The following is a 13372-nucleotide window of genomic DNA, read 5'->3' as shown; positions in this document are numbered from 1 at the left end:
TGAGAACCATTGAAGAGAAGGAAGCAGATAGGACCACGGTGGGATCTTGGTGAAATCAAACACCATGCATTCTATACGGTGTTAGAATTTTATAAGTAACCTTTGTTGAAGTTTTGATCATTTCAGAACACAATCCCCAGAGAACTGCAAAGGTGGCCATTTCTGGCGACACTTACGCTGTGAAATCTGCAGCTGCTGTAGCTGCTTTGGTGGCATCCTTATTCAATGTTGCACCCCAAACAGCACCCTTATGACCCAAAAATGTTCCAATCCAGTCTCCTGTATCTCCCTGGCGTAGCATAGGTTTACCATCTAAAAAATATTTTAAAAGACATGTAATTTAGACGTTCAGATTATTTAATATCTAAGACTCAAACATAAACGATCATGTCGAAAAACAAAGTGGAAAACTACTTTTGTTGTCTAACTATTCTCACTCACTGGGGTCACTAAGGAACGTCCAGAAGTAAATTAAGTGAAGAACTGAGCAGGACATTCTCTCTGGGAAGTATCTGTAATTCGGTGAGAAGAATACTGATCTGCGTCAAAACGATCTAGATTTGAGCCTTATTTTGGACAAACTTCTTAACCTAACTCCCAGTTTCCACTTTAAAAATGAGACCACTGCTACAAAGGAATATTCAATGAGATAATAGGAGTGACAAATCTGTGCAAAATGAAATAAGGTGTTACTTAGCCTGGCCTAATTTCTGCATTCTGCAAATCCTGGGAAGATATTTACGGTGTTCGCTGGCCGGGGCGTCTAGACAAGTGTACAGTCCAGCTCCTCCAGAAATAGCAATAAAGATAAAATGAGAGGCCCTGGTTAGAGGCAATACTTTGCCTCGTTTCAGAGGCGTCAGAAAAACCTCTCGGCGTCAGCTGCGGAATCCTAAACACTGCTCCTCTCCTCATCAGCCCACTCTGGGCCCTAACCTCCAAGGCCGCGAACCCCACAATCCGACAATGGGGAGCGCCGACTCCACTCGCCTTCCGCCCAGTCCCAGGCGTCAGGGGCCGCATCAGCGGCCTTGCTTACCTTTGCAAGCGCTGATTAGGAAATAACCATACGGCGTGATGCCACTGAAGGCCAAATCCACCACGGGCCGCGTGTGGCCCGAGCAGGTGAGCGGCGTCTGCCTCATTGCCATGGCGGCAGCGAGCCAGCCGGGGGTCGTCTGGTCTTTTCCCTCCTCCGCGGCAGCGCCTCCAGCTCTTCAAGGCCCCCGCCCTGACACTGGGGTTGGGCCGGGAAAAAGAAAAGGGCCAATCTGGTGGCCCCGCGATCAGAGAGGGGTCAGGGATAGGTCAGGGAATCTGCGACGAGCGACCGACCGCCGCCGAGAGAGGGAAAGGGAGGGAGGGAGGAGAGTTAGGGGAGGGGGAGAGTCGGAGAACCGGCGGCCACGACCCGCACCGTCCACACCGGTACCCGCAGGAAGTGACGACACCAATGACGCTGAGCGTCCGCCGGAAGTGACGATCTGGCGGGAAGGCGGGTTCCCGGGATAGAAGAGGCTTATCGGAGCGCGAAAGACGACAGCGCGCAGGCGCGAGGTCAGAACACGTTGGTCACGTGATGCTGGCCCCACGCCAGCTACGCTGGGCGTCTGGCGGCGCTCTAGGCTGTGGACCGAAGTCGTGGTTCCGAGCCCTGGCTGTCCCGCGCGGCCTTCCTCCTCCCGGGCCTAGGTCGCGGGGTGCGAAAGCGGGTCCTGCTCCTCCCAGACCCTGGACCGGTGGTCCCTGCGAATTACACACCGAGCAATCCAGCCGGATGGACTCTGCTCGGTGTCTGAACATCTAGGCGGAACACCAGAGTTGTTCCCTGCGGCGGCCCAAACCGGCAAACACTGTCTAAGAACTTTTTTCAGTCTTTATTAACAGCTAGCTACATAGGCAGCTCCCTCTGGGATTATCTACAAGTAAGGCCCTTTAGAAAAGAACTTTTCCCAGCCATCCGTAATGCTATGCAAACATTCCAGCCTTGCTGGTGTTTTAGACATGAGTGTTATGTGACTTTAAATATAGTTAAATTCAAATTACTTTTTCTTTTGAGGACCTTGGAGCACTCTAAAGCCGTGGTTCCGAAATTTTTTAATGAAATACCCTCGTCAGTTAAACTTGACTCCACACTCCCAATATACGGATAATAATTTGTAAACTACGTACATGTTAATGCATTGAGAAAAAATAGAAATACTAGAAGGGTCTAAAAACTAAATAGAAACACTGGTGTTATCTTCCTGCAGGCTGCCCACTTTGGATGTCGCTGCGTTGTGTAACAATCAGAACTGTTGCTGGATTGCTCATACAAAAGCTGTCCTGAGCAGGAAAGGTCCTTTCTCTGGGCAAGTTCTTTCTTTCCTTTGATGTTGTTTAGAATGTCAACCAAAAACAGCAGAGATTTTTGTGGCCATATCACTACTATATCCCCAAGGCCATAATGTCTTGGCACATACATATTTAATCAAGACAAATGTCTGTGAATGTTTCCTTCTCCATTATCATTTTGTGATTAGCATGTATCTTCATTGAAGGTTCAAGTTTAATTACTTGAATGGAGACTTGATGTGCTTCCCCATTCTATTTCCTTAGCATTTTGTTCATGTTTATTCCTTTATAGTACAGCACTTACAGTATATATTTTCCATTATCTGTTCTCTCTTTCTGCCAACCTAACCCTATGGTCCAACACACACACACACACACTTTATTCACACTTAAATTACAAGCCTCCAAATGGCAATGGTTATGGCTTTATCGTCTTTGTACTCCAGTACCAGAAGACTGAGTGGCATTTAGTGAATGCCTGACTAATGTTTATTAAATAACTTACTGATGGAGATAAATAAATAAAACACACAACTCAGGTTAGAACAACCAGTCAGTAAAATATTAGTATATGTCAATTTATTACTAGTTGTGTATAGGTAAGTATTGAACTGAAAACTACTTTGTCTCTTAAGAATATTTACTTCCTACTCATTTGGATTCTGAGTTCTAAGAGTATTAAGTATCATGATCAGTTGTTTAGTCTTCAGATCAGTTCAGTATTAGAAGACAGATTAATACAATTAATTAACCACATTAAAATACTAAAAAAGACAATGATACCAATATTTCATTGCATTGTGTAAAAAGTTTTAGACAGAATTTAGTATTCATTCGTTCATGATAAAAACTGTTAGATACTAGAAACAGAAGGGACCTGCTTAACTTGATAGAATGTCTGAAAAAAAAAGTCACACCCAAGGATGAAACAGTTAAAACATTCCCTATTAGGTCAAGTGCAGGACAGGAATGATTACCACTATCACTCCCATACAGCATTGAACTAGATGTTTACATAACCCCAAAAGGCATAAATGTTGCAAAGAAGGTTACAAATCTATTATTTAAAGATTATTTTTGGAGATTATATATAAAGCAAAATCTATATATTTTATATTTAGATCTTTAAAAAAGATCTAGTATGAATTATTGGAATTAATACAAGTCTTTTTTTTTTTTATAGAAGTACTGGGGATTGAGCCCAGGACCTTGTGAATGCTAAGCACATGCTCTACCACTGAGTTATACTCCTACCCCTGAGAATGAGTAAGAATTTAGCAAGCTTGCTGATTTTTTTAAAAGTACAGTGAAAGCAATAGCATTTGCTTGCACTAGCAACAAATAGAAAATGTTATTTTAAAATATGCCATGTAAAATGGCATCAAGAGATAAAAAGTACTTGAGAATAAATCTGACACAGTATGTTTCCTGGCAGGAAAAAGCTGGCACTCTGAAATGCAGGAATTGAGGAGAGTTTAATGAATGGATCTTTTACTAAGATATCTCTTTGAAATATTGATTTCATTTCCTTTGGAGATACATGTATATATATATGAAAGTGTGATTGCTGAATCATATGATAAGAACCTCCATATTGTTTTCCATAGTGTCTGCACCAATTTACATTCCCACCAACAGGGTGTATGGGTTCCCCTTTCTCCACACCTTCACTGAATCTTGTTTTCTTTACTCTTTTGATACGAGCCATTATAACAGATGTGAAGTGGTTTTGATTTGCATTTACCTGGTGATTAGTGATGTTAAGCAGCTTTTCATATACCTGTTGGTCGTTATATGTCTTTGTGGGAAAAATGTCTGTTCGGTTCTCTGTACATTTGTATTTATTTTTTTGGAGGGGGTAATTAGGTTTACTTATTTATATTTATTTCTAAAGGAGGTACTGGGGTTCAAACCCAGGACCTCGTGCATGCTAAGCATGCACTCACCACTTGAGCTATACCCTCCCCACTCCTCAGTACATTTTTAAATTAGATTGATTTTTTTGCTGTTGAGGTGTATGACTCCTTCATATATTTTAGTATTAACATCTTATCAGATATATGGTTTGCAAATATTTTCTCCCATTCATTTTATTTCTTTTACTGTGCAGAAGCTTTTAGTTTGATGTGCTTCCACTTACTAATTTTTTCTTTTGTTGCTTGTGCTTTTGGTGCTAAAGCCAAAAAATTCATTGCCAAGACTGTAGTCAAGGAGTTTTGTCCCTGTTTTTGTCTAAAAGTTTTATGGCTTTAGTTCTTCTGTTTACATGTTTAAACCATCTCTGCTCAATTTTTGTGCGTGGTATAAGATAGGGGTCTAATTTTATTCTTCTGCATGTGGTTATTCAGTTTTCCTAATGTCACTTGTTGAAGAGACTGTCCCTTCCTCCATTGACTAATCTCAGTTGACTGCGTATGTGAAGGTTTATTTCTGGACCCTGGATTCTGTTCCATTGGTCTGTGGGTCTATTTTTATGCTAGTACCATACTGGTTTGATTACTACTGGTAGTAGTTTGAAATCAGGAAGTATGATGCCTCCAGCTTTGTTCTTCTTTCTCAGGATTTTTTTCACAATTTGAGGTCTTTTGTGATTACATGCAGATTTTAGGATTGTTTTTTCTGTTTATGTGAAAAACACCATTAGAATTTTGATAGAGATTACATAGAATCTATAGATGGCTTTGGGTAATATGGACATTGTAGCAATATTCTTTCAATCTGTGAACATGGAATATCTTCCTAGTGGTTTGTGTCTTCTTTCATTTCTTTTTTCAAAGTTTTATAGTTATTAGTGTATAGATCTTTCATCTCCTTGGTTAAATTTATTCCAAAGTATTTTATTGTTCTTGATGCAATTGCAAATGGGATTTTTTTCTTTATGTCTTTTCTAGATATTTCCCTGCTGTTGTATAGAAATGCCACTGGTTTCTGTGTTGTTGTTTTATCCATTTAGTTTTTTTATGTTTTTGGGGGAGGGGAAGGAGAGATAATTAAGTTTGTTTGTTTGTTTATTTATTTTAATGGAGGTACTGGGGATTGAACACAGGACCTTGTGCATATTAAGCATGCACTCTGCCACTGATCTATAACCCCCCCCCCCCGTGTTGTTTTTGTATCCTGCAACTTTATTGAATTCACTGATTAGTTCTATTAGTTTTTTGATGGAGTCTTCAGGATTGTCTACGTATGGGATCATATTGTCTACAAAGACAAATTTACCTCTTCCTTTCTGTTTTGAATGTCTCGTCCTCTTGCCTGATTGCTCTGCCTAAGACTTCTAGTACTATGTTCAAATAAGAGTAGTGAAGTTGGGCACCCTTGTTTTGTTCCTGATCTTAGAGGAAAAGTTTTCAACTTTTTATCTCTGAGTATGATGTTCGCTGTGTGTTTGTCATAGAAGGCCTTTATTATGTTGAAGTACATTCCTTTTATACCCAGTTGTTGAGCATTTTTATAATGGTATGATTTTGTATTTTGTTAAATGCTTTTTCTGCCTCTACTAAGATAACCATATGCTTTTTATTCTTCATTCTATTAATGTGGCATCTCACAGTTATTAATTTGCATATGTTGAACCATCCGTGCATCCCAGGGATAACTTCAACTTGACCATGGTGTACGATCCTTTTAATGAACTGCCAAATTTGGCTTGCTAATATTTTGTTGAGAATTTTGGCTTACACATTCATCAGGGGTATTGGTCTGCAGTTTTCTGTTCTTGTAGCCTTCTTCTCTGGCCTTGGTGTCAGAGTAATGCTGGCTGTGTAAAATGACTTTGGAAGTGTTCCCTCCTGTTCAGTTCTTCGGAAGAGTTTGAGAGGGATTAGTGTTAATGCTGCTTTAAATGTTTGGTATATTTCACCAGTGAAGCTATCTGTAACTGGGCTTTTTGTTGGAAGGTTTTTGATTACTGATTCAACTCCTTACTTGTTATTGGTATATTCAGATTTTCTGTTTCACCTTGATTCAATCTTGGTAGGTTGTATGTTTTGGGAATTTATCCATTTCTTCTGGGGTATCCAACTTATTGTCATATCAATGTTTAGAGTAGTCTTTTATGATCCTTTTTATTTCTGTAGTATCAGTTACAATGTCTCCTCTTTCATTTCTGATTTTGTTTATTTGTTTTTGTTTATTCTCTTTTTTATTAGTCTATGCAAGTTTTGTCAATTTTGTTTATATTTTTAAAAAACAGCTTTTAGTTTCTTTGATCTTTTCATTATTTTTCTGGTATTTATTTCATTTATTTTTGCTCTGATCTTTCTTATTTCTTTCCTTCTGCTAACTTTGGACTTAACCTGTTCTCTTTTCTTAGTTCCTTAAGGTATAAAGTTAGGTTGTTGATTTGAGATCTTTCTTTTTTCCTAACATAGGGTTTAGCACTATAAACTTCCCTCTTAGAACTGCTTTTGATGTGCTCTGTAAGCTTTGGTATGTTGTGTTTTCATTTTTGTTTCAAGGATTATTTATTTTTTTAACTTTAGGTTTCTTTTTTGATCCTTCGGAGTATGCTGTCTAATTTTTGTGAATTTTCCAGCTTTCCCCCTATTGTTGATCTACAGTCCCATTATTTTTTCCCCAAAGAGCAAAGTCAAAGTCACATCAATATGAAGATTATGCTTCTTCCTGTAATGGCAGACTGTGTTGTCTTGGGAAGAAAATTAATACTCGTGGAAGTGAGTTGCCCTTGTCCTTACATAAATCAGGTGGAAAATGGCAGCAGTGCTCACTGACGAAGAGCCCAGTCTGGAATCAGAGCACCCACCATCTTCACCCCCCAGAACCAGAGCCGCAGGGCCCCTGGCAGACTGCCCTGGGAAAGCTTGGGCCAGGGAAGACGCCATCACCTTGTGAACTCAGCCTGTGTAGTTTAACTACGCATAATACTGTCCTTTCTCAAGTGGGGAGAGGTTGGATTTCCCTGAGAAAATGGGTGGAGACTCTCAATGGTAGAGGCTTGAGCAGGGTCTGCAGGAAGAAGGTTATTGTTTGGGGAGATAAAGTTCTGAGACAGAGGATGCCCGTCTACAGGCCTAATCACTGAGGCTCCCCACCTTCCCCTCTCCCTGTGTGGTACAAGAGAAAAAGTTAGATGAAGTCACAACTTCTAGGTTCTTCTACTTTGAACTGATTGGAAATGCTTATTTAACTCTTCTAGAAAAATGCTGCTTAAACAGCCATTCAGCTCAGTGTTTACTTCGTGGCAGCCCTTAGAAAAAGAGTCAGGCCAAATTAGGGCTGAGGGCACTCTGTTACATCCCAAATGGCCCTCTAGGGTCAAATCAGGAGATAGAAACCACACATGTTACTTGAGTAGGGAGAACTTAATACGAGGAATAGTCATACAGATATAAAGGTGCTAACTACTAAGTGAGTAGAAAGAGAACTGTAAAGAATTGTGGAAACAGCAACCTCAGGAAGTACCTACCACCCCCAGGCCTGAAGGAGCAAAGGGAACAAAGAGAAAAACTTAGAAACTTAGACAAGGGGCCCTGGGGTGTTGAAACCCAGACGTCTGAGGAGGAGACACCAGCTAGTTGGTGTCTGTGGTGGGTGGGCTGGGGGATGGTGGCGGTGATGAGGCTGGGTGTTCTGCAAGTGTTGAAAAATTTGCAAACTAGATTCAGCGGCTGCTACGGAAAGGCATGGCTGCTGCAGCCGTGAAAATGCGTGGCCCAAGTGATTTTCAGCAGAACCCCTAGCAGACAGGGAGCCACCAAAAGGCGCACAGGAAAGAGCAAATCCCCCTTCCTCTGCAGGGTTGTGGTTTGCTCTCTCGCCCTCCTGCTGGAAGAGCCTGGCGTGGACATCCTGATGCAGCACAGCTGTCATGTGAAGTCCCAGTCCCCACATCACCAAGGGGAGGATTAGAGGGCGGGGTGGAGATGAGAGAGATGATCTGGACCAAGGATTTATAACAGGGCAACAGAAAATATATCTAGGTGTGTTTGTGTCGTCGGTGAGGAAGCTAAAGGAAATTTGTAGCTTCTTGTTAACACACTTTCCAGTTCCCACGCACGTGCCCAGTCGGCTGTATTTCCTGCCAACACCACATTTACTGAGACACCATTGGAGAATAATCTTTGGTCCTTTTGTTTTTCATACTCTGTGTCTAATTCTCAGCTTGTGTTAATGCTACTACTTACACAACTTCTCCACGCGCTTCCTGTCACTCACCTGGTTCAGGCACTGTCATGTTTCACAGGACCTAATGCAACCCCCTTCTTAGTGGTACTTCTGTCTCTAGTTTCATGTCTCGTTAGTGATTTTTACCCCAAGCTGTATAATAATACCATCTGGGAAACTATTTAAGATATCTCATTCCCAAGGATCTTGATTTAATTGGTTTGGACCAGAGTTGGGGAGCAACATTTGTAAAGCTCCCTAGGTGGTTATAAAGTGCAGGCAGCTTGGAGAACCAATTGTTGCAGCCTGTTCTCCATAGTATATCAAATTATTCTATTATTATTTTGTGGCACGTAAATCTAGTATCAGTTCATTACCCAAAATGCCTCAATAGTTACCCATATCAGCAGACAATGTATGCAACTGGCACATCCATGGTTCTACTTGGTCTGGTTTCCATGTACATCTCCAACTCCTGTTAATTCTTCTCCCTAACACTTGCTGAACTTCCGACTTCATTTTCCAGCAGTATTGAGCCACTTGCCTAACATAAGATACTCTCTCATTTATCCATGCCAGTGCATAGTTTATTCCCTCCAGGAAAGGAACCTCACTCAGACAACAGCAAGTTTTAACCATATGGTTAAAGACATGTATAACTGTAAAGTTTTAAGGCACCCTTCAAGCATCACTTTCTGAGATGTCAGTTATATGAAATTTGTGAATGCATAGAAAGAATTTAAAGAAATTCATTAAAATGTTAACTGTAGCTGCCTCTAGGCAGAAGGGCTCTAGATTTTATTTTCTTTTCTATACTTTTCTGTAGGTTAGAAATTTTCTTTAAAGGCACATATTACACTTTTAAACAGAACAAAATAATAAAATTTATTGGCAAAATCATTTATATGTTTTAAAACATCTTATATACCTAAATAGCTGAAACTGTTTGATTCCTGAGTTAAGCAAGAAGTGTCTGATTAATAAAATGATATATTTAGGAATGTTAGCATTTGCTTAAATCAGATTTTACCCCAATCCTACACAAATATGTATTTTTCCTTTAGGCACTAGATGGCAGTCTCTTCCCATGTATTGACCCATTTATAATGTGTTGGAGACTGAAGGGATTGTGTGTGGTTTACATGAATATTTTTATTTTTAAACTGACAAATCATAACATATTGTTTATATTTGAAAGATATTTCAATACACACTAAGAAAACTTTTTTAATTCTCTAAAATTTGAATCAATTTCCTTATAAACACTTCACATTCTTTGTTATCATCCTAATTCTATTCCAATTAGCCCCATCTCACTACTTAAAAGGTGGCAGAAGTTCCCTTCACCCTTGAATTCCTTTTGCTTTTATTCTTGATTCACACCTTCAGGCTTGCAGATGATACGCGGAGAAATTACTTAGTCTAGCTGGTGTTATTCAAGGCTAACAACAGCCGGTCGCCCTCCTTCCACGTGTACCATCTCTGCGTTGCTGGAGACCCCAGAATTGGATCAAATTGAAGCAACGTCCCAGAGTCTGAGAGTGGAAGGAGACAGGATATTCCTGTGGGGGAATGTCCTGAAGGCACCCATCTTTGTCAGAATGATTTTAAATCATGTCTGAAATAATATATTCAGGGACATTAATGAGTATTTCCAAGATTTTAGAGGATAACAGATCCCTAGACAAGACTTAAAACATTTAAGTCTTACCCATTTCTCCCTGTTGTATGCATAGAGGGTGTTACAGGCATCAAAGAAATCTCAAATCCTCTCCAGTTACACTCTTTCTCTAGCCCTTTCTTTCCACAGTCCAATTGCTTGTCAAAAATGGTTCCGCTCTCTGATTCACTTCCCTTACATGATGACTTATCTGCCTGGCATTGAATTTTCAATTTACAATAAATAGCACTCAGGGAATGAGTCAAATTCAGTAGCCTTGGAGCTGTTTTTCTGCCGGATCAACTGGGCCTTTTGCTTTCGAACACATGAGGTGCGTTGCTAATGTCTAAATTTGAGTTGAACATTATGTATATTAGAAAAAATATATAAGCGCATTATAATTTTCACATTTTTTTTCTGATTAAAAATACAGATTCCTTATAAAACTTTTGAAAGACTCTAAAAGCTCAAAGAAAAAAAATTAAAATTGCCCATAATTTCCCCACCCAGGGAAGCCATCCTGTAAGTGGCTCTTAAAACCAACTATAAGGGTTTGCATTTACAGAAGTCAGTCCAGTATCTCTGCATTTTTCATCATTTTCCCTAATGAAATGTTATTATTTAGAGCTCTATTACTATCAGGGATGATTTTAAAGATAGTAACAAAAATACAGTGTATTTTGGTCTTCAACTAGATGTCAGCCTGTATGTAAAAGCAAACCACTTTTGTAAATTATTAACAGTTTGTTTTCTTTGCCTTACATTTAAGGTTAAATTTTTTTTTCTTAATTTATGTGACCCCTGGTGGTTTACAAATGAACTGTGAGGCATGAACTGGAGCTGTTCAAATTGATCTTTCTTAGGATAACAGAAACTCAGAATGCCATTCTTACTATTCCACCATTTTCTGTGGGGGGCCTCTGCAAGTAAATTATCTTCTTTGTGTGCTTAATCCTCCTAGTGCGCAGCCCTCGTCACCTCTGCAGGCCATGCCATTCTGGGAGGACGGATGTTTCTCTTTGTCCTCTGCATATAGAAATGGAAAAAATGAGAATGAAAATCAGAGAACAGGGAGCCTAAGTTTTGCGTCAACCTAAGAAATATGGGTCCAGTGTCCATGGAATTGAAAATATCTGCTTCAGTCCTTCAGGACATTTCAGAGCATAATTTGAATTTTAAAATAAGAAGATCAGAAGTCAATATTCAAAATGAATAGTGGTGGCTTTCAATTATTTTCCTATTTAATTAAAACAAACAAACCTAAAATTAATACCATCTATGCTTATCAATTGCTATTTGGTATAGGTATAAATGATTTTCAGAATAAATGGAACTCTAAATTTCTTTCAAAAGTGTTTTATATTAATTCATTCAAAGAAATATGTGGAACACTGACATAGATAAATAAGACACAGCCTTTACTTGAAGTCTCATGAAGGAATCAGGAAAAATGTAGAGAGAAATGTATCAGAAATACCTATTTGGTGCTACTGTGTTCCTAGTGACGTCTTAAAGATTAAGGGTGAACAGAACATAGAAACATCCAGCTTTCACGGCACTTACATTTTAGCAGGTGCAGATGGAGCGTAGATAATAAGCACAGTGGTCGCTCGGTATCAGCGGGACATTGGTTCCGGGACCCACAGCAGACACCAAAATCTGCACATGCTTAAGTCCCTGACATGAAATAATGTGGTATTTATTTGCCTATAACCTACACACATTTCCCCACACATTTAAATCATCTTTAGATTCCTTATGATACCTAGTACAATGTCAATGCTATATAAATTGTTGTAAATACAATGTAAATGCTGTGCAGATCATTGCTGGTGCACAACAGATTTAAGGTTTGCTTTTCGGAACTTTCTGGAATTTTCTTTTTCAAATATTTTTGATTTGAGGTTGGTTGAATCTGCAGTTGCAGAACCTGCAGATATGGAGGGCCAAGTGTCATCAAATAATGTGTGTGTGGTATGGTGCATGGTGATTAATGAGAGATATGGAGAAAAATAGTGGGAGAGAGGGCGTGTCATTCATCAAGTCACATTTTAGCTAAGCCCTGAAGGAAATAAAGGGGTAAGCCCCACGGATGCCTGCATCTAGTACACCTCAGGGGAAGGGAAGGGCAAAGAGGCCACCGAGGCTTGAGTGGAGTGATCGAGATGGAGATTGGCAGGATGTGAAGTGAGGGAGGTAACAGGTTGTTGGCAGGGGCCCCGGGAAGGGTCACGGAGGTCTTTGTGAGCCTTGTAAGGACTTTGGCTATTACTTAGAGTGAAATGAGTAACCAACTGCAGAGTTTCAAATGGAAGAGTGGAAGATCTGAGGTAACCCAGCGACACAAATTAGGAGGATGTTGCAATAACCCCCAGGAGAGAGGATGGACACTTGTACCAGAGCAGTAGCAGTGAGGGTGGTAAGAGGTAGTCAGAGTCTCGGTGTGTTAGAAGGAAAAGCAGACAAAATATGCTGATGGATTGGATGGAGACTGTGAGAGAGTCAAGGTTTTTTTTAATAAAGATATATTCACATTTACTAAATACCTCATGTTATATTGTGTAAAATACAGCTTCCAATTGTTCTTTGACTACTGTTTTCCAGTGAGCCGAGGCCTTTCCTTATCAGCCCTAGGAGATGGTGCTTGCCTGGGGAGTGTTATTTGGCAGCCCTTCGACGTAAGCAGACCTCGTCGAAGCCACCCAGGTCTGACGGGGCCTCACTGTTTCCCTCACGGCCCCAGCAGCCGCTTAAGGCTTGCCTTCCTCACTCCCGGACTGGTTTCGGAACGCACGGGGGCTGCAGGGAGCCGGGGATGGCGAAGGCCAAGGGAGGCAGGCGGGGACTGCCACCTTACCGCGGTTGTTGCTGAACAGCACCTTCTTAAACATTCCACAGTCGTCACCAGCTTGACTGGTGCTTTAAACCAGGGGCCCTGGGACACGTCACTTCTGCTGCACTGTCACAGCGGGGCGCTTGGAGGCGTGGTGATTCGCTGGAGAAGTACTCCCTGCGCGCTTGGAGTGGCGCTGTGCCGGGGCTGAGGGTTCGGTGCGAAAGACGGCTCCGCCGTCACGGTGCTCGCGTCCTGGCGGGAGAGACTGACAACAAACGAGTGCGTACGTTAGTTAAATTATTTCCCCAAATGATAAGGACTGTGGAAGAAAGGAACAGGGTGATGTAATGGAGTTTCTTTGGTAGAGGATGGGTAGGGCTGGGGAGGCTTCCTTAGAACCAGTCAACAGAAAGGTG

The 13372-nt window shown here is 40.8% G+C and overlaps 1 protein-coding gene and 1 long non-coding RNA gene across 2 annotated transcripts in view; both read right to left on the bottom strand.

Annotated features, from left to right (window-relative positions):
• STRAP (serine/threonine kinase receptor associated protein) overlaps nucleotides 1-1442 on the bottom strand; it is an 18447-nt gene extending 17005 nt beyond the window's left edge. The window contains exons 1-2 of the mRNA XM_010946480.3: nucleotides 1040-1442; nucleotides 177-312 (exon numbers count right to left, since the gene is read on the bottom strand). Coding sequence (XP_010944782.1) covers nucleotides 177-312; nucleotides 1040-1151 — 248 coding nt within the window. The 5' untranslated portion in view covers nucleotides 1152-1442. The remainder of the gene's footprint in view (nucleotides 1-176; nucleotides 313-1039) is intronic.
• A 9023-nt stretch (nucleotides 1443-10465) lies between these two features.
• LOC123614453 (uncharacterized) lies at nucleotides 10466-13099 on the bottom strand. Its single transcript, XR_006721848.2, has 3 exons — nucleotides 12978-13099; nucleotides 11684-11797; nucleotides 10466-11146 (listed from the first exon to the last, which is right to left on the bottom strand). It is a non-coding gene; the product is annotated as an uncharacterized LOC123614453 (long non-coding RNA).
• Nucleotides 13100-13372: the final 273 nt, after the last annotated feature.

This window comes from Camelus bactrianus, chromosome 34 (genome assembly GCF_048773025.1).
Source record: "Camelus bactrianus isolate YW-2024 breed Bactrian camel chromosome 34, ASM4877302v1, whole genome shotgun sequence".
NCBI classification, from domain to species: Eukaryota; Metazoa; Chordata; class Mammalia; order Artiodactyla; family Camelidae; genus Camelus; species Camelus bactrianus.
The sequence above is the reverse complement of the archived record's forward strand: the minus strand, read 5'-3'. Positions and strand labels throughout refer to the sequence as shown.